Source organism: Myotis myotis, unplaced genomic scaffold, assembly GCF_014108235.1.
Source record: "Myotis myotis isolate mMyoMyo1 unplaced genomic scaffold, mMyoMyo1.p scaffold_m19_p_1, whole genome shotgun sequence".
Lineage (NCBI taxonomy): Eukaryota > Metazoa > Chordata > Mammalia > Chiroptera > Vespertilionidae > Myotis > Myotis myotis.
The window spans coordinates 94,991,999-95,010,989 of NW_023416313.1; the positions used below are offsets into that span (position 1 = coordinate 94,991,999).

General features: G+C 43.5%; 1 protein-coding gene across 12 annotated transcripts in view; it reads right to left on the reverse strand.

The window, feature by feature from the left end:
- The window catches only part of MLLT10 (MLLT10 histone lysine methyltransferase DOT1L cofactor), a 226,063-nt gene that overhangs the window by 114,669 nt on the left and 92,403 nt on the right, over window positions 1-18,991 (reverse strand). For 10 of the 12 annotated variants that reach the window (XM_036345271.1, XM_036345254.1, XM_036345263.1 and 7 more), the window contains 2 exons: window positions 18,684-18,777; window positions 16,623-16,718 (listed from right to left, as the gene is read on the reverse strand). The exons of 1 other annotated variant lie outside the window; for it this stretch is intronic. In XM_036345271.1, coding sequence (XP_036201164.1) covers window positions 16,623-16,718; window positions 18,684-18,777 — 190 coding nt within the window. The remainder of the gene's footprint in view (window positions 1-16,622; window positions 16,719-18,683; window positions 18,778-18,991) is intronic. One more of the 12 variants, XM_036345292.1, reaches the window with a different exon arrangement.

An 18,991-nucleotide genomic window follows, 5' to 3' on the forward strand; every position in this document is an offset into this window, starting at 1 on the left:
AATAACATATTTAAATATATTTTACAAGATTTTCTTCCTGTTTGTGGAGAGTTATGGGTCAGCAGCAGTTTCCCCAAAACTTACTCAAACTCCTAAACTCTGTGAAAAAATTACTTTACTCCTTTTATTTCTCTTTCACCTGATTAAGTATCTACCAGTAAAGTACCTTTTTCTCAAATTAATAAGATTTTTTAAATTGCACATATTGAATATCTTGAGAATGTACTTTTTAAATTACGATACTGGGTTCATCCAAGAAATATGATTAAATTGCTTTGTCGCCGAAACCGGTTTGGCTCAGTGGATAGAGCGTCGGCCTGCAGACTGAGGGGTCCCAGGTTCGATTCCGGTCGGGGGCATGTACCTGGGTTGCGGGCACATCCCCAGTGGGAGATGTGCAGGAGGCGGCTGATCGATGTTTCTCTCCCATCGATGTTTCTGACTCTCTATCTCTCTCTCTTCCTCTCTGTAAAAAATCTATAAAATATATATATATAAAAAAAATTGCTTTGTCATAATTTTTTATATAATATGCCTTGCTTTTTCTATAGTATATTTAATTGCCCTAAATACAACTTCTTGGATTTAAAGAAAAAATAATCCCAGTTTCTCCACACAGAAAACAATGCTAAGAGTAAGAAATGGTTTTCAAAGATGAAATCTAGGCCATTTCAGAAAAACACTATATGAAAAGTAAAACAAGGGTGTGGCTGTAAAATCCATTGTTAAGATCTAAGGCAGTGCTTCAGAAAACCAGAAACCAAAAGGGTTCAGAAATGTCAAGGTCATGAAAGACAAAGAATGAGGAAGTATTCCAGGCCAGGAAAAACTGAAGAGACATGACAACTAAATGCAATGTATGATACTGGATTAGGTTTCCCCCTTCAGTATAGATGACTTTAATGAGTGAAATTTGAATCTGATTGTAGATTAGCTAATAGTTTTGTAACAATGTTAATTTACTAATTTTGATCACTGTACTATAATACTTTAGGATTTTAACCATATTTATTAAAACTACATATTAAAGGGGAAAACCAAGATGGCGGCATATGTAAACACCTGAAATTGCTGCCTCACAAAACCACTTCAAAAATACAACGAAAAGACAAAAGGGACATCACCCAGAACCACAGGAACGCTGGCTGAATGGAAATTCTACAACTACAAGGAAAGAGAAAAGCACACTGATACTCAGAAGAGGTATGGAAGTAAAGTGAAGAGGTATGGAGGCCCACGTGGAAAGGGTTGGCAACTGAGGACGCGGTTGTCTTTTTCAATTGGGAGGGAGACACAAGCTCCCAATGGCCCTGAACTCCAGTTCCGGGCGAGTCTCTGGGGAACCAGACTCATACGGGGAGAAACTGGACTGTCTGGCAGCGGGCGGAACTCGAGGGTGGCTTTCTCTCACAGGTGCTTGCAGCGATTACCGCAGGACACTGAGACCCGGGGCCTCTTAGGGTAGGATTGAGGATCAGCCATAGCTGTTCGCTCCGCCCTGTTGATTCCCTGAGACCCAGCCCCACCCAAGCTGTGCACAGAGGCTTTTGCATATGAATGACCTGGCCCTTTGCAATCTAAAATTACCTAACAAACTGTAGCTGGGTCAGAGAGACCCAGAACATCCAAAAGAAGGCTCAAGGCCCCACAGCAGCTTGCACTGCTTCACAGCTGGGCCTCATCTGGGCACCTCCAAACCCCAAACAAAGAAGAGGAATCTGCAGATCTCTCCATAGCTCCTGCTGGGTAGCTTCAGGCAGAGGCTAAATTAGCACCTCCTTAGAGATCCAAGTGTCAGTGTACCTACTGGTCAGAGTGGGACCATCCAGATTACAACTCCTCAGATCCATAAGGGACACACAAAGGGGGCAGACTCAGTGAGCACCAAAGCCCCACTGAAGCAAGTCTAGCCCCATAAGAGTGTCTCCAGCACAGAAGTTCTCCCACCGTAGATACAGCTGATTCTCACAGCCAGTTGGCCTGGAGAGCAATTCCTCCAGTGATACCTACAACAGTCAAGGCTTAACTACAACAAGACTGTGCACAAAGCCCACAGAGGAGTGCACCAAGAGTGTCCACCTCAGGTAACTGGGGAGGCTGAGCCACTGGGCCCTATAGGACACTTAGCACAGAAAGCCACTCTATCAACACAGGAAAGCAGCCAAAATGGGGAGACAAATAAACAGGTCACAAATGACAGAAATGGAAGAAAGCAAACTACTGGATATAGAGTTCAAAATCACGATTATAAGGTTTTTCAGGAATTTTCTACAAACCACTGATAAAGTTAGTAAGACCCTCAATAAGTCTAGTGGGACCCTCGAGGATATGGAAAAGGGCCAATTAGAAATTAAGCATTCACTGACTAAAGAAAGAATATTATACAGAGATCCAACAGCAGACTAGAGGATCACAAGAATCAAGTCAAAGATTTGAAGTACGAAGAAGTAAAAAACACCCAACCGGAAAAGCAAAAAGAAAAAAGAATCCAAAAATATGAAGACAGTGTAAGGAGCCTCTGGGACAACTTCAAGCGAACCAACATCCAAATTATGGGGGTGCCAGAAAAAGAGAGAGAGCAAGATATTGAAAACCTATCTGAAGAAATAATGACAGAAAACTTCCCCTACCTGGTGAAAGAAATAGACTTACAAGTCCAGGAAGCACAGAGAACCCAAAACAAAAGGAATCCAAAGAGGACCACACCAAGACACATCATAATTAAAATGCCAAGAGCAAAAGACAAAGAGAGAATCTTAAAAGCAGCAAGAGAAAGACAGTCAGTTACCTACAAGGGAGTACCCATACAACTGTCAGCTGATTTCTCAACAGAAACTTTACAAGCCAGAAGGGAGTGACAAGAAATATTCAAAGTGATGAATAGCAAGAACCTACAACCAAGATTACTCTACCCAGCAAAGCTATGATTTAGAATTGAAGGTCAGATAAAGAGCTTCACAGACAAGAAAAAGCTAAAGGAGTTCATCACCACCAAACCAGGATTATATGAAATGCTGAAGGATATTCTTTAAGAAGAGGAAGAAGAACAAAAAGGTAAAGATAAAAATTATGAACAACAAAGTGACAACAAATAAATACCTATCAACAAGTGAACCTAAAAATTAAGTCAGAATAAACTGGTGAATATAATAGAAGCAGGGGCACAGAAAGGGAGTGGACTGACAATTCTTGGGGGGAAGGAGGTATGGGGGTGCGGGAAGAGACTGGACAAAAATCTTACACCTATGGATGAGGACAGTGGCAGGGGAAAAGGGCACGGGCTGGGGTGGGAACCAGGTGAAGGGGAGCTATGGGGGGAAAAAAAGAGGAACATCTGTAATAATCTGAACAATAAAGATTTATTAATTTTAAAAAATTACATATTAAAGTACTTATGCTAAAAGCCATGATATTTGTAATTTACTCTCTAACAGTCCAGAAAAAGATGGGGGTAGGAGGTAGGGGTGAGTATAGACAGCAAGGAGGGTAGAAGGGACATGATAAAATGCATGAATAGTAGAGAGAAATAATGTTTTTTTTGTAACTTTTCTCAAAGTCTAAAATTCTTGCAGCTTCGCTAATGTGGCTCAGTGTTTGAATGTCGAACTATGACCCAAGAGGTCATGGTTCAATTTCCAATCAGGGCACATGTGGGCTCGATCCCAAATGTGGGGCATGCAGGAGACAGCCAACCAATGATTCTCTCTCATCATTGGTGTTTCTATCTCTCTCTTCCTCTTCCTTCCTATCTGAAATCAATAAAAATACATATATAAAAAAATAAATAAAATAAAATTGTTCGAGGCAAAAATAGAATATTGGAGACTAGCTATGGTTATGGGAAATATTAATCATGCTCTGTTAACCATGATTGCCTTGTGTTGGTTAAAGAAAGGACATTCTGACCTGGCTGGAAGTTGTACGCACCCAGGACATGGGAATTAACCTTGGACCTGGGAGTTAACCTTAGAAACATTTTCATTCAAGAACTCCCCCTCTGCCCTTCTTTCCAATCTTTGAAAAAATATCCTCAGCCTGACTGGCATGGCTCAGTGGTTGAGTGTCAATCTATGAACCAGGAGGTCAAGGTTCAATTTCCAGTCAAGGCATATGCTGGGGTTGCAGGTTTATCCCCAGTGTAGGAGGCAATCGATAATTAGCTCTCATCATTGATGTTCCAATCTCTCTCTCCCTCTCCCTTCCTCTCTGAAATCAATCCTATATAATAAAAGCATAGTATGCAAATTATCCGCTCTACCAAGAGTTCTTCCAGGAGTTTGACTAGGGGGTGGGGCCGCCTGGGGAAGAGAGGGAGGCCCCTGGTCGGCAGCTGGCAGCCACTAGGGACCCTACCACACCAGTGCACGATTTTCTGGGCCTCTAGTAAAAACAAATTTTATTTTTAAAATTTAATCCTTCTGGCTAGCTGCCCAATGCCCCAGAATGAAAGACAAAATTAGCATTACTTATAAAATTCCTCATGAACTGGCCTCTTCTTAACTAAATAATCTCATGTCATTCTTCAGCCCCAACACACACACACACATACACAACAGACTTTCTAAATAAATTGCTGTTCCTGAAAAGCTCTGCCTTCTCTTAACTCTGCACATGTAGAGGTTTACAGCTTTAACTAGAATTTGAGTGGAAGATTTTTAAAAGTGAAGGGGATTTTAAAAAGGCAAGGGGATTATAGGTAATTCTCAATGCTGAATTTTTAAAAAGATAGAGCAGCCCTAACTGGTTTGGCTCCGTGGATAGAGCGTCGGCCTGCAGACTGAAGGGTCCCACGTTCGATTCTGGTCAAGGGCATGTACCTTGGTTGCGGGCACATCCCCAGTAGGAGGTGTGCAGGAGGCAGCTGATCGATGTTTCTCTCTCATCAATGGTTCTACCTCTCAATCCCTCTCCCTTCCTCTCTGTAAAAAATCAATGAAATATATATTTTTTTAAAAATTAAATTAAATTAAAATAAAAAATAAAAAGATAGAGCAGTAATGACAACTCTGATTGAGAGTTTTCTGAAGGCCACAGCAGTAGCCCAGTTCTCCAAGAGATAAATAGTCCTAAACAAAAGGAAGTCCAGTCCATCTTTGAATTCACAAAACACTAACCAAAAAACCTATTTCCCACAATGCCCAACCACACCTTAACAGTGTTTATATTAGCAATAGCTCCTTTATTTGTTGCCAACTATCTATAATAATAAAAGTGTAATATGCTAATTAGACCAGACGTCCTTCTGGATGACCTTCTAGATAACCTTCTGGACGAAGCCAGAGCTGCGACGGAAGCCAGTGCCAGCAGCCGGGGGAAGGAAGGCCTACTCTCACATGAATTTTGTGTATCAGGCCACTAGTCTATCCTATATAATAAAGGGGTAATATGCAAATTAACCTTCACACCCTCACAAGATGGCTGCCTATGACCAGGCCGGCAGGGGGGTCAGTGAGGGATGACCAAACCACTGAACAAGCAGGCTGCGTGGGGCGACCAGGCTGGCAGGGGAGGTTGGGGGGGGGGGGGGGTTGGGGGTTGGGGGGGTGTGAGGAGCCAATATAGGGTTATGCCTCGGACTGACCTGTTGGCAAAGTCACAAACAAGTCTTCTTCTGAGTCTTAACCCAATCTAAGAGGTGGCTGCTGATTTACACGCGCTGTCATTTAAAAAATAAAAATGGGGGAATGTGCCGGAAGCCGGTCCACCCTTGCTGCTTGACACAGTTGCTGCAGGGAAGAAACATCTACACAGCTTATGTTTCAAGGGACCTGGCGTATATGGCACATGTTTGCTCCCCCTCTTAGTGCTATGTGTTTTAAACAGGACCACCTCCCCGAGAACAAGATTAAAATCAACAGAACTAGATAGAGACAGGATTTTTGGCAAAGGTCAGATAAGAAACAAGGAACTGTAGAATGTTACCCAAAACATACCATTATGTGATTATAGAGGCATGCTTATAGGATCAAATGGTATAAATACAGATGTAACAGGACAATAAAGAGAGAACCTAGCTATGATGATCAACTGAACGCAGTCTCCGTGTCCTTCATTCTTCGCTGACTCCGTCCACACCTTTGGGAACCCCTGGACCTGCTGGGGCTGGACCCCAACGGGAGGGGGGGGGGCGTGAAAGGTGACCAGGCCGACAGGGGAGGCAGTTGGGGGCGACCAGGTCGGCAGGGAGGACAGTAAGAGGCGACCAGGCTGGTGGGGGGTGGGGGGGGGATTTAGGGGCGACCAGGCTGGCAGGAGGGGAGGTGCAGTTGGGGGTGACCACGCCACAGGGGGGGCAGTTGGGGGCGATTAGGCTGGCAGGAGGGGCCGTGAGGGGCGACTACGCCGGCGGGGGGGGGGAGGGGGGGAGGGGGGCTAGTTACGGGCGATCAGGCCAGCACAGAGTCAGTGAGGGGCGATCAGGCCAGCGGGGCAGTTAGGGGTGACCAGGCAGGCAGGCAAGCGATTAGGAGCCAGCAGTCCAGGATTGTGAGAGGGATGTTCGACTGCTGTTTCAGGCCCAATCCCGTGGATCGGTCCTAAACTGGCAGTCAGGCATCCCCTGAGGGGTCCCGGATAGGAGGATGCAGGCTGGGCTGAGGGGACCCTCCCCCCCCCGTACACAAATTTCATGCACTAGGCCTCTAGTGCATGTGTGTGTGGGTTTGTGTGTGTGTGTGTGTGTGTATGGCTAAGTGACCATCCGACTGTCCGGTAGGTATGACGTGCACTGATCACCAGGGGACAGATGCTCAACATAGGAGCTGCCAAGCTGCACTGACTTGGCAGCGGTGGTTCTCGGGTGACTCACCCCGGAACCAGAGAGGAGGAAGCCCAATTCCTCGCAGGGTCTTACAATTGGGTTATATTCTTGCTGGGCACTATTGGCCCTGAATCTGGTTTACTACTGCACACTTGCATTTGCGTCCCACACCCTGTACGACAGCAGCTTTGCAGAATGCCCTCTTGCACTCCGGAATCCCTTGGGGGATATCAGAGAGCCCGTTTCTGCCTGATCCCCGCAGGCCAGGCCGAGGGACCCCTCTCACTCTGCAGATGCCCTTCGAGCCAAGCCGCCCCAGGTGTGGCCAGGGAGGGTCCACGGGAGGTTGGCTCCAGGGTGTGTCTGGCCTCATCTTGCCCAGTCCCAGCCCACTGGCCACCTTCTAATAAATTTTCTTTCAGTGTGCACAAATCCGTGCACTGGGCCACTAGTCCTATATAATAAAACCCTAATATGCAAATCAACCAAACGGAGGAACAACTGGAGAAACAACCAGTCACTATGATGCACACTGACCACTGGGGGGCAGACGCTCAACGCAGGAGCTGCCCCTGACTGGGGGAAGCTTGGCAGCTCCTGCATTGAGCGTCTACCCCCCAAGAGGGAGGCAACTGGTGGTGGTGATCACAAGGCATGGCCAGCCAGCGGGGGCCCCCCAATCGTCCCACCCGCCAGTCACCCCACAGATGGCCATGATCGCCAGCCAGGCCTAGGGACCCTACCCTATATATTGGGAACAGTCTCTAAGATTTAAAAATTAAAACCTGGTAAGGTTACTCTAACACTGAAAAAAACAGGATGATGCATCGATGACATGCATGGACTCTGGCTTGCACATTTTGTGGTCAGCCCTGATCCTGACACTTACAAATGTGTGACAAAGCCAATTACTTAACTTCTCTTTGCTTCAGTTTTTCCACCCATAAGCTGGGAGAATAGTACTACTGCCTCAATAGGATTATGTTATGTACTACTTTTTATAATCAGGGCAAAAAAATGTAGCTGCCCATACAACAGCAAGATGCCTTTCACCTATATAAAAGTATGGTCACTGGTACATGCAGCATCCTGGATTGCAAGAGGGATGTCCAACTGCCAGTTTAGGCCCGACATCCCCTGAGCGGTCCCAGATTGCGAGAGGGCACATGCCGGGCTGAGGGAACCTCCCCACTCCCCTGTCCACGAATTTTGTGCAGCGGGCCTCTACTTAACAATAATGTGGAAGTAGGGGCAAGTAAAGGGGGTGGGATTGAGGATGGGTGTAAATAAATCCCTCTAGCTATAGTAACGCCCCCCCGCCCCAGCTCTTGTCAATCTCATAAGAAATATTTGAAGCAAAGCAAGTGAATTTACTAAGAATACACTTGGCATATAGGACAAGTGGACAACGCAGCTAGTCTAAGTGCCCTCACCTAGTGGAGGTTTAGGGGGTTCTACACTTTTCTGTCTACAGGTTTCAAGGTTCCTCTGCCAGATATATTGGGTTGAACAGACTAAATTTCAAGGTCCCTTTTTTACTTCGTTGTGGCTTTTCCCAGAGTTTATAAGAACATCTGGCAATTTTATCTTCACAAGTCCCAAGACTGCTGACTTCTCTGTTTAGTGGATGAGATAAAACTCTCCCTTCTTTTCCCTTTCCCCTCCTCCTGCCTTAGTGGTTTATCTTTTCTGCCTAACATCCCCCAAGTGATATTTGTCTTTGGGTTTAGCTGGCACAAATGGCATTAATTGGGTCTTTGTTCTGTATTTTCTCAGACCAGGGTTATGGAAGAGAGGTATTAACCATTTGCTCTCAAGTGTCCTTGTTTGGGGAAGATAAGTTCTTTATCTTAACTTATCACTGCAAGCTGCCCAAACTGTTTGGCCTTGTTTAATTTTGTCTCAGTTTCCCCATTTCACTTGCTCAGAAATCTTCCTAGCTTCTTACTCTATCCTGCCACAGGAGACAGATGGATTTCTAGCATATCTAATTGGAACTGAGGGCATTTCCATACACTACATAGTCATTAATGGTGAGTTGGCTGTAAGATGTAAGAATAGTATTACATTTTTGATACATTATGGATTAGTTACCATTGATGAGTGGGAAAAGGGTGACTCTAAGGATCAAATGAATTGGTGCAAGATTAACTCTATGTAATAAATAACCACTGATTTCTAAATAATGACCTACAACTTAGCCTTTAGAAAAACATTATTTCTGAAGCTGGTAGCCTCACAATAAAACCACATATATATGATGTGCCTCTCCAATTCCTAACCCTTGCCCACATTTCATTCTATGGCAGTACTATGTAAACATAAGGCTAAAAAGAAAATTCTATTTTACAATAAACATTAACTCTTGAATTATGCTCTTCCTGTAACTTTAATTCATTTCAAAAATGTACTTTGGTTCCTTTAAAAATATGTCAATTTCTCAATTTTTACAGAAACTGTCCCTTATTCAAAGTCATATGTCACTATTAACTTTTCTTATGTCCTTGCTGACATTTCAGTTAATATCTATCCAATATTAATATATCCTGAGTTACACAAACATTCTCTAAAAAGCAAAGGTTACATATTTTATTATTTCATTATAATTATACTAGAGGCCCGGTGCACAAAAATTTGTGCACTCAGGGGGGTGGGGGAGTCCCTCAGCCCGGCCTGTGCCCTCTCGAAGTCTGGGACCCCTCGGGAGATAACAACCTGCTGGCTTAGGCCTGCTCCCAGGTGGCAGAGGGCAGGCCCAATCCCTAGGTGCAGCCCCTGGTCGGGCTCAGAGCAGGGCCGATTGGGGAGTTGGGGCGCCGCCCTCTGTCATGCAGAGTAGGGCGGATTGGGAGGTTGCGATGCCACCCTCAGTCACGCTCAGGGTAGGGCGGATTGGGAGGTTGGGGCACCGCCCCCTGTCACACTCAAGGCAGGGTCGATGGGGAGGTTGCGGCGCCACCCCCGTCACACACAGAGCAGGGCCAATCAGGGGGTTGCGGCGCTGCCCCCTGTCACACACAGAGCAGGGCCCATCAGGGGGGTTGGGGCTCCGTACCCTGTCATGCACAGAGCAGGGCCCATCAGGGGGTTGGGGAGCTCCCCCGTGTCACTTACAGAGTAGGGCCGATAGGGGAGTTGTGGCACCGTCCCGTCACACACAGAGCAGGGCGGATCAGCGGGTTGGGGCGCCGCCCTCTATCACCCCACAGAGCAGGGCCGATCAGGGGGTTGGGGCGCCGCCACTCTCACACTCAGGGCAGGGCCGATGGGGAGGTTATGGCTCTACCCCATCACACACAGAGCAGGGCCTGTGGGGGCGGGGGGGGGGGGGTGCCGCACCCTGTCACACACAGAGCAGGGCCGATCAGGGGGTTTGGGCGCTGTCCCCTGTCACGCTGATCCCGGTGCCGGGAGGCCTCTCGGCTCCGCTGATCCCGGTGCTGGGAGGCATATTACCCTTTTACTATATAGCATAGAGGCCTGGTGCACGGGTGGGGGCCGGTGGTTTGCCCTGAAGGGTGTCCTGGATCAGGGTGGGGGTCCCCACTGGGGTGCCTGGCCAGCCTGGGTGAGGGGCTAAGGGCTGTTTTCAGGCTGTCAGGTGACTGAAGCTCCCAACCGCTCCTTTTTTTCTTTTTTTTCTTTTTTATTCTGGGCCAGCTTTAGCTGTGGCTCCAGCTCTGCAGCCTCTGCTGCTGGGAAAGTGGAAACCCTCGGGCCCAGACTTGTTTGTGTTCTACAATCGAAACTCTGTATCAACTCTGAGCTCTGAGATCCCAGCTCGCTGAAAGCAGGTTTCTGGAATTTTTTTTAGCTTCTATATTTGTTATAATGTTTCAAACTGCCCGCTCAGAGGCCTGCAGCAGCAGGCGGGGAACGTTGGAGTCCTCCATCACTGAAGCAAGCAAGCCTCATGTTAGTTTCAAGCTGCCTGGCTGCCGGTCGCCATCTTGGCTGTCAGTTAATTTGCATATCTCGCTGATTAGCCAATGGGAAGGGTAGCGGTCGTACGCCAATTACCATGTTTCTCTTTTATTGGTGTAGATAAAAGGTTAACTTATAAATTATTTCACTTTTAAATAAGGGATTTGGATAGCACAATATTTAGTATTAAATATTTCTTATCATTGCTTACTTAAAATTTAATATATTTTAAAATATGTGCCAGGCCCAGCCAGGTGGCTCATTCATTGGAGCGTTGTCCTATACACCAAAAAGGTTGCGGGTTCGACCCCCAGTCAGGGAACTAACATCAAATAGTCTCTAACATCAAATTTTTTCAGCTATATTATCACGTAACATCATAACATAATAAAAAGTTCCTTCCCAAATATTACCAAGGCAAGCAAACAAGTCTAACATTAACTTTATAGTATATTTATCACAAATTAGATTATCAGAAAATCTTAGTTATTACAAAATAAAATGCACAAATGAATTTTAAGTTTGATTAACAAAAGCAAGTTGTAGTAAATTTATATATGCTAAAAGTACAATTCAAATATCATTTGCATATTAATGAATGCCAATTGCTAAAATTTAAAGCTAAATAAGTTTCACTAAATACAATGTTTTTTACTTAAGTATTCAACAACTGCAAAAATTTTCATAGAATAAAAAATCTAATTCATTCCTAGAGCAAAAAAAAATAATTACTAAATAAAGTCATCAGCCCTGGGATTTATTAAACACTATACCACATTTAATAATTGTCCATTAGAAGCAACTAAGATGGCGGCATAGGTAAACACCGGGAAATTGTCGCCTCACACAACAATTGAAAATTACCGCAAAGGACTGAGCAAACATCATCCAGAACAACAGGAAGGCTGGCTGAGTGTAAATTCTACAACTAGAAGGAAAGAAAAGCACGCTGAGAGCCAGAGGCGCTGCGGAGGTGAAGTGCAGAGGTACGGCGGCTCGTGCGCGCGCGAGGAAAGGGGGTAGCACCTGAGGACGCGGCTGTCTTTTTGAGTCACAAGCTCCTGACTGCTCTGAACTCCGGTTCCGGGAAGTCTCTGTGGACCCAGGACTCATACGGGGAGAGGCTGGTCTGTCCGGCAGCGAGCGAACTTGAGGGCGGCTTTCCCTCAGAGGTGCTTGCAGCCGTTACCGGGACACTGAGACGCGCGACTCCGGGCGGAGAATCGGCCATAGCTGCTTTCTCCGCCCTTTGACTCCCTGAGACCCCGCCCCACCCAGGCTAAGGCAGAGGCTTTTGCATGTGAATGTACCTAACTGCAGCCGAACCAGGCAGACCCTGAACTTCCAAGAGAAGGCCCAAGGCCTCGCAGCAGCTTGCACTGCTTCACAGCTGAGCCTCTTCGTGGCTCCTGCTGTGTGGCCTCAGGCAGAGGCTGAATTAGCACCTCCTTAGATCCAGGAGCCACTGTACCCAGTGGTCAGAGGGGGTCCATCCAGACTGCAACTCCTCAGATCCATAAGGGACACACTCAGGGAGCAGACTCAGTGAGCACCAAAGCCCCACTGAAGCAAGTCTTGCCCCAGAAGGGTGTCTTCAGCACAGAAGTTCTCCCACTTTAGACACAGCTGATTCTCACAGCCAATTGGCCTGGAGGTCAATTCCTCCCAGTGATTCTACAACAACCAAGGCACCAAGAGTGCACCAAGAGTGTCCACCCCAGGTAACTGGGGAGGCTGAGCTACTGGGCCCTACAGGACACCTGGCGCACAGGGCCACTCTATCAACACAGGGAAGCTGCCAAAATGCGGAGACAAAGAAACAGGTCACAAATGGCAGAAATGGAGGAAAGCAAACGATTAGATATAGAGTTCAAGGCCACATTTATAAGGTTTTTCAAGAATTTTATGGAAACCGCCGATAAATTTAATGAATCCCTCAATAAGTATAGTGAGACCATGGAGGACATGAAAAAGGACCAACTAGAAATTAAGCATACACTGACTGAAATAAAGAATAATTTACAGAGATCCAGCAGCAGACAAGAGGATCCCAAGAATCAAGTCAAAGATTTGAAATACAAAGAAACAAAAAATACCCAACCGAAAAAGAAAAAAGAAAAGAGATTCCAAAAATATGAAGATAGTGTAAGGAACCTCTGGGACAACTTCAAGCGTACCAACATCAGAATTATAGGGGTACCAGAAGGAGAGAGAGGGCAAGATATTGAAAACCTTTTTGAAGAAATAATGACAGAAAACTTCCCCTACCTGGTGAAAGAAATGGACTTACAAGTCCAGGAAGCGCAGAGAACTCCAAACAAAAGGAATCCAAGGAGGACCACACCAAGACACATCATCATTAAAATGCCAAGAGCAAAAGATAAAGAGAGAATCTTAAAAGCAGCAAGAGAAAGACAGTCAGTTACCTACAAGGGAGTACCCATACGACTGTCAGCTGATTTCTCAACAGAAACCATGCAGGCCAGAAGAGACTGGCAAGAAATATTCAAAGTGATGAATAGCAAGAACCTGCAACCAAGATTACTTTATCCAGCAAAGCTATCATTCAGAATAGAAGGTCAGATAAAGAGCTTCACGGATAAGAAAAAGCTAAAGGAGTTCATCACCACCAAACCAGCATTATATGAAATGCTGAAAGGTATTCTTTAAGAAGAGGAAGAAGAAAAAGGAACTCTTACCATTTGCCACAGCATGGATGGAACTGGAGAGCGGATAAATACCACATGATCTCACTCATTTGTGGAATATAATGAACAACATAAGCTGATGAACAAGGACTGATCCAGAGACGGAGAGGCATTGATTGGACTGTCGGGACTTGGAGGGAAGGTAGGGGAGGGTGGGGGTAAGGGGGAAAGATCAACCAAAGGACTTATATGCAAGCATATAGGCCTAATCAATGGACATGGACAACGGGGGGGTGAGGGCATGAGCGGGGGTGGGGGGGTGGGGGGTAGAGGGTAACGTGGGGACAAGGACACATATGTAATATCTTAATCAATAAAAAATATATTAAAAACAAACAAACAAACAAAAAAAAAAAACCCAAAAAAACAAACAAAAAAAATAATAATTGTCCATTAAGAATACCATGACAGGGTATATATTAAGAAAAATATAATCTTTTTTTTTTCTTCACAATTTATAATGAGCCCTACCTAAGAAGCCCATGTTCGTGGATTTAAAAGCTAAAATAAAATCTGAGAGTGCTTCTTACTAAAACTGGTAATTAAATCAAGTATGCCATTCTTCCATCAGTAATCCAAACAACAGACAGCAAGACAAAGCCCTACTATTGTCACTATCACAAAACCACCTCACTAAAGAAGTGAAAATTAATACGTATACTTACTGCCTAAGACTTATAAAAATTTTTATAAACCTAACCAGTTCTCTAAAGGTGAATATAAAGTTATAATTATTATTTAACTCATAATTGCAATATTAATCTAAAAATTTTAAACTTGAGCTTTTAAAATATTTACCTTAAAAAAACCACAAACATAAATTTAAACCAAATTTGTTTTAAAATAGCATTAGCTTTTTAATCACCTTCCTGATCTCAAGTATTTACAAACATGAAAATGTTACCTGACTTAGCTTTTAACACAATCTGAGAAATATGTTCCAAACTGGTTGTATAAACTGCTTAAAAGTTTTCCTGTGTTGGCAATATGTCCAATGAATGATTCTACAGTCCTTACTAGTTTACTCATAGCCTTTAAAATAAGTGAAAATGTAAGCAGAAAATAGGTAAGTAAGAGGACGACAGATTGGTAGTAGGCAAACTTTTGATTAAAAGACAAAATAGTCTCAAACAAATGGTTTGGCATTTGGCCATTTAAAAAATAATAAACAATTAATACCAGTGGGAGAAAAAAAAAAGTCAAGAATATACAGAACTTCCTCCCTAGCAGGTTTGGCTCAGTGGATAGAGTGTCAGCCTGCGGAATGACGGTTTCCTGGTTTGATTCCAGAATAGGGCACATGCCCAGGTTACAGGTTCAATCCCCAGTAGGGGACGTGCAGGAAGCAGCCAATCAATGATTCTCATCATTGATCTCTCCCCCCATCTCCTTTCTGCTCTGAAATTTAAAAAAAAAAGAAAAGAAAAGAATATATAGAACTTCCAAATTGTTCTATCATGAAGAAAAAAGCTGATTAGATTTTTACTTACATTTATCCTATAAAATAAAAGCCTAATACGCTAAGTGTCCGGTTGGCCAGTCAGCCGTTCAACCAATCAAAGCGTAATATGCTGATATGCTAAGGCCACTCAACCTCTCACTATGACATGCACTGACCACCAGGGGACAGATGCTCCGACCAGCAGGTTAGCTTACTGCTAGGGTTTGGCAAATAGGGACTGAGTGAGCCTGGCCAGACACGCCCTGGAACCCTCCCACAGCCCCTCCCTGGCTGGCCAACTTCCTGTGTCCCTCCCCAGCCCCGATCGAGCACCAGTGGGGTCCCTCGACCTGGCCTGCGCCCCCTCGAAATCTGGGACTCCTCGGGGGATGTTGGAGAGCCAGTTTTAGCCCAATGGCAAGACGACCAGTCGCTATGACGTGTACTGGTCACCAGGGAGCAGACGCTCAACGCAGGAGATGCTCCCTGGTGGTCAGTGTGCTCCCATAGGGGGAGTGCCGCTCAGCCAGAAGCCGGGCTCACAGCTGACAAGCGCAGCAGCAGTAGCAGGAGCCTCTCCCTCCTCCTCGGCAGTGCTAAAGATGTCCGACTGCCAGCTTAGGCCCGCACCCCATGGGGAGCGGGCCTAAGCTATCAGTCAGACACCCCCAAGGGCTCCCAAACTGCGAGAATGCGCAGGCCAGGCTGAGGGACCACCCCCCCGCCCCGCCCACCAAGTGCACGATTTCGTGCACCAGGCCTCCAGTGTATAATAATAAAAGCATAATACGCAAATAGACCAAACAACCGAACAGCTGAACAACTGTCCTGACAACCTTCCGGACGACCATGCTATGACACACACTGGCACCGGGCCAGCAAGGTGATTGGCATTGCGGAGCCCCGACCAGATGGGTGGGGCCTCCCTCTGCTGGGTGATCGATCACGGGGGATCATCCCAAAGAGGAAGGTCCAGGCTACCTGGACGGCGGCCACAGAGAGTGGCCCCGGCCACCCAGCTGGCGGTGCTGCGGTGGGCGGGCGGGGCCTCCCTCTACAGGGAAATTGATCTAGGGGCCCTGCAATCAATTGCTCCACCCAGGCCACCAGCCAGCACACTGTGACAGGTGTGCAGGGCCAGCCAGCAATCACCCCACAGAAGGAGGCCCAGGCTAGCCAAGTGATCACACCTGACGCCTATCACCTGCAGAGGGAGGCGACCAGTGGGGGGTTGAGGGTGGGGGGGGCAGTGCTGCACAGATGGCAAGCAGTGGCAGTGGTGGGGGCGGGGGCCAGCTGCTGGTGGCCAGGGGAAAGAAAGTACCAATAGGCCATGATCATCGGCCAGGCCTAGGGACCCTATCCAAGGGTCCTGGATTGCAAGAGGGCACAGGCCGGATGAAGGGACACTCTCCCCCACCCACTGTGCACGAATTTTGTGCACTGTGCCTCTAGTGTGACATAATCAGCTAATAATATGTAGCAATAAACTATTATTGCTTAAGTCACATAAAGATTTCACAATATGATCACAGTAACACATTCAAGAAATCCCTCTCATGTTTTCAATCAAGTTCTATTTCAAATTTTCAGCTAAATGGGTACTACCATATTCACAAATATGGCATTATTTTAGACCTAACTCTTTGACTTACAATTCTATATTAATAAAAAATTTCAGTATTTCATTGTCTACATTCAGCTATCGAGAACTTAATTTTATCTAACAAAGGAAAAAAAATCTATTAAGTCGATGTGCTACATATTTAGCAACAACAAATCCACTTACTTTTTTCTCTTTCTCATGATGTTTATCCTGAGAGTGAGAGGAAGAATCACTTAAACTTTGATCATATGACCTATTAGATCCCCGTTTGCTCTTTTTCTAAAAAAGAAAATATATATACATATATGTATATGTATATAAAAATTTTTAAATAATCTTTTTGTTAGGGTTAAACCAATTCAAGTGTGAAATATTTCAAAATGTCTACTGAAGATAAAATGTCTCACTATTTTAAATCACATAGTCTGTTTACACACCCTCCATTATATTACCTATTAAATTATAAAGAAAAATCTAAACTTAAATTTAACATTAATGCCATATTTTTGTACATTTACTAAAATGTGTGAAGACTATTTTCAAACAAGCAGTAGCTTATTTGTCACTTTATCACAAAACCACTCATTAAATAAATCAAGTATAATTTTCAATTTCTGCTTTAAAAAAGTTTCAACCAAAGTTGAAAATGCCATATTGAAGAAGGATGCCAAGACTAGAAGAAAATATTTGAAGAGTTACTTTATGCCTCTAGGAAAAGCAAAAAGCCTTTTGATCTCAAAAGTATTAAGGCATTACAGCTTTCTAAAAAACTTGTTTCTGCAGTTAAGAAAAAAAAATTAAAGAAAATGTCAGTAACAGACCCACGCATTTTTCAAAGCATTATTAAAAGTATTACACGTTTCTGTTTAAAGTATTTACACAACTTCATAATAAAGTACGGTGAGGGTTATTTGAGGTATTTAAACCTTGGTGGTACCATAATTATTTACACTATATAAAAATGACTATAAAAGGTGCTCAAATTCTATATAAATATAGACCTTATACAATCGTATTAAATTACTAAAAAACTTTTTATTCCTCTACTAGCAAATGTAAGAACAGCATGTCAATAACTATCATTTATATAAACTTCTATTTATATAAACTTCAAAATCCATTTTTATTATTTCTGTATTTTATCTATTTTCATCTCTCATTTAGAAAATGAAAATCCAATACTTTTAACATTCAAGAAGCAAAATTTTCAATTTTAATATCTCAAAATTTCTCTTACACACTTCAGTATTCTGTCAGTCACTAAAATACATCAGTCTTCAACATCCAAAGAATATATATACATATGTATATATACTTTTAAGTATTTCATATGCATGAATCAGAATATTGAAGTTATGCACTGTTCATTTCAAGAGAAAGGGGCCAATAATAATATTATTTAGAAGGAAGGAAGGAAGGGAGGGAGGGAGGAAGGGAGGGAGGGAGGGAGGAAGGAAGGAAGGAAGGAAGGGAGTCCCAACCACAAGGGAAAGGTAATAATAGAATTTTTTTAAATTTTTTAAAAAGACACTAAAGAAAAACAAAGAAGCCTTAAACTTCAGTGTGTGTATATATATATATATCTGACTGTTATCAATGACAACTGAGAAATAGACACTTGAGACATTAAAGAAATTCTATCCTTCAAAGGACATGAACACAAAATAGTTAACAGGTAATCAAATATTACGTAGTCACCCATGCTATTATGTAACAAAAAAGACTGACCAAATCTAAAATATTCCCCGAAGTTGTACTTGAATATAGTTAATTAAGATCTTTAACTAAGAAGTCACAAAGCAGCCTTATTTCAGTTTTACTATCTCCTATAGTAAGTAAATGTATATATAAAAATAAATAGTAATATAGCAACAACAAAAAAATGAGAAGTGACAGAGAATCACAAAATGTATATAAATGTTAAAACCAAATTAAATGAAAATAGTATTGAGTTATAGTGTTCTTTAAACATGTGCTTTTTCTACTAAATGTATACCAACATTTACTATTAACTATCAATATATGTTTTAAATTAGAATTTTAGAATAGTCACCTTTATAAATGAACTGAAACAAAGCAAAATCTTTTAAAATTAACAGATCTTTTCATCCCCAGTGAAGAGCATGCTAAGCAAACCTAATCTCAAGCAAAAATCAAAGGAAAAGGAATAGCTATTATGCCCTTTTAAAAAGAGTCAACTCTTGTCAAAACTAATCACTTAGCATTTTAATATTAAATTCTTACCAGCTTACTAAAATGGTATTTACAGTAGCCACAGTATTGGACATTATCTGCACCATTCCCTTCTTCTTCACAAAGTAGTCCAGCAAACTGAGCACTGAAAACAAAAGCCAACTATATCAATAACATTTCAAACCACAATATATACCAAATTGAAATTCACTTCAAAGAATATAAGACTTGTAAGACCTTAAATCTCTTAAGAGAAAAGGGAAGATAAAAGTACGCTTACCCCAACATGTAGTTGATTTTAAGTTGTATTTATGGTTTAATATAAACTTTTCACCCATCTCTAACAAAGATGAAGAGTT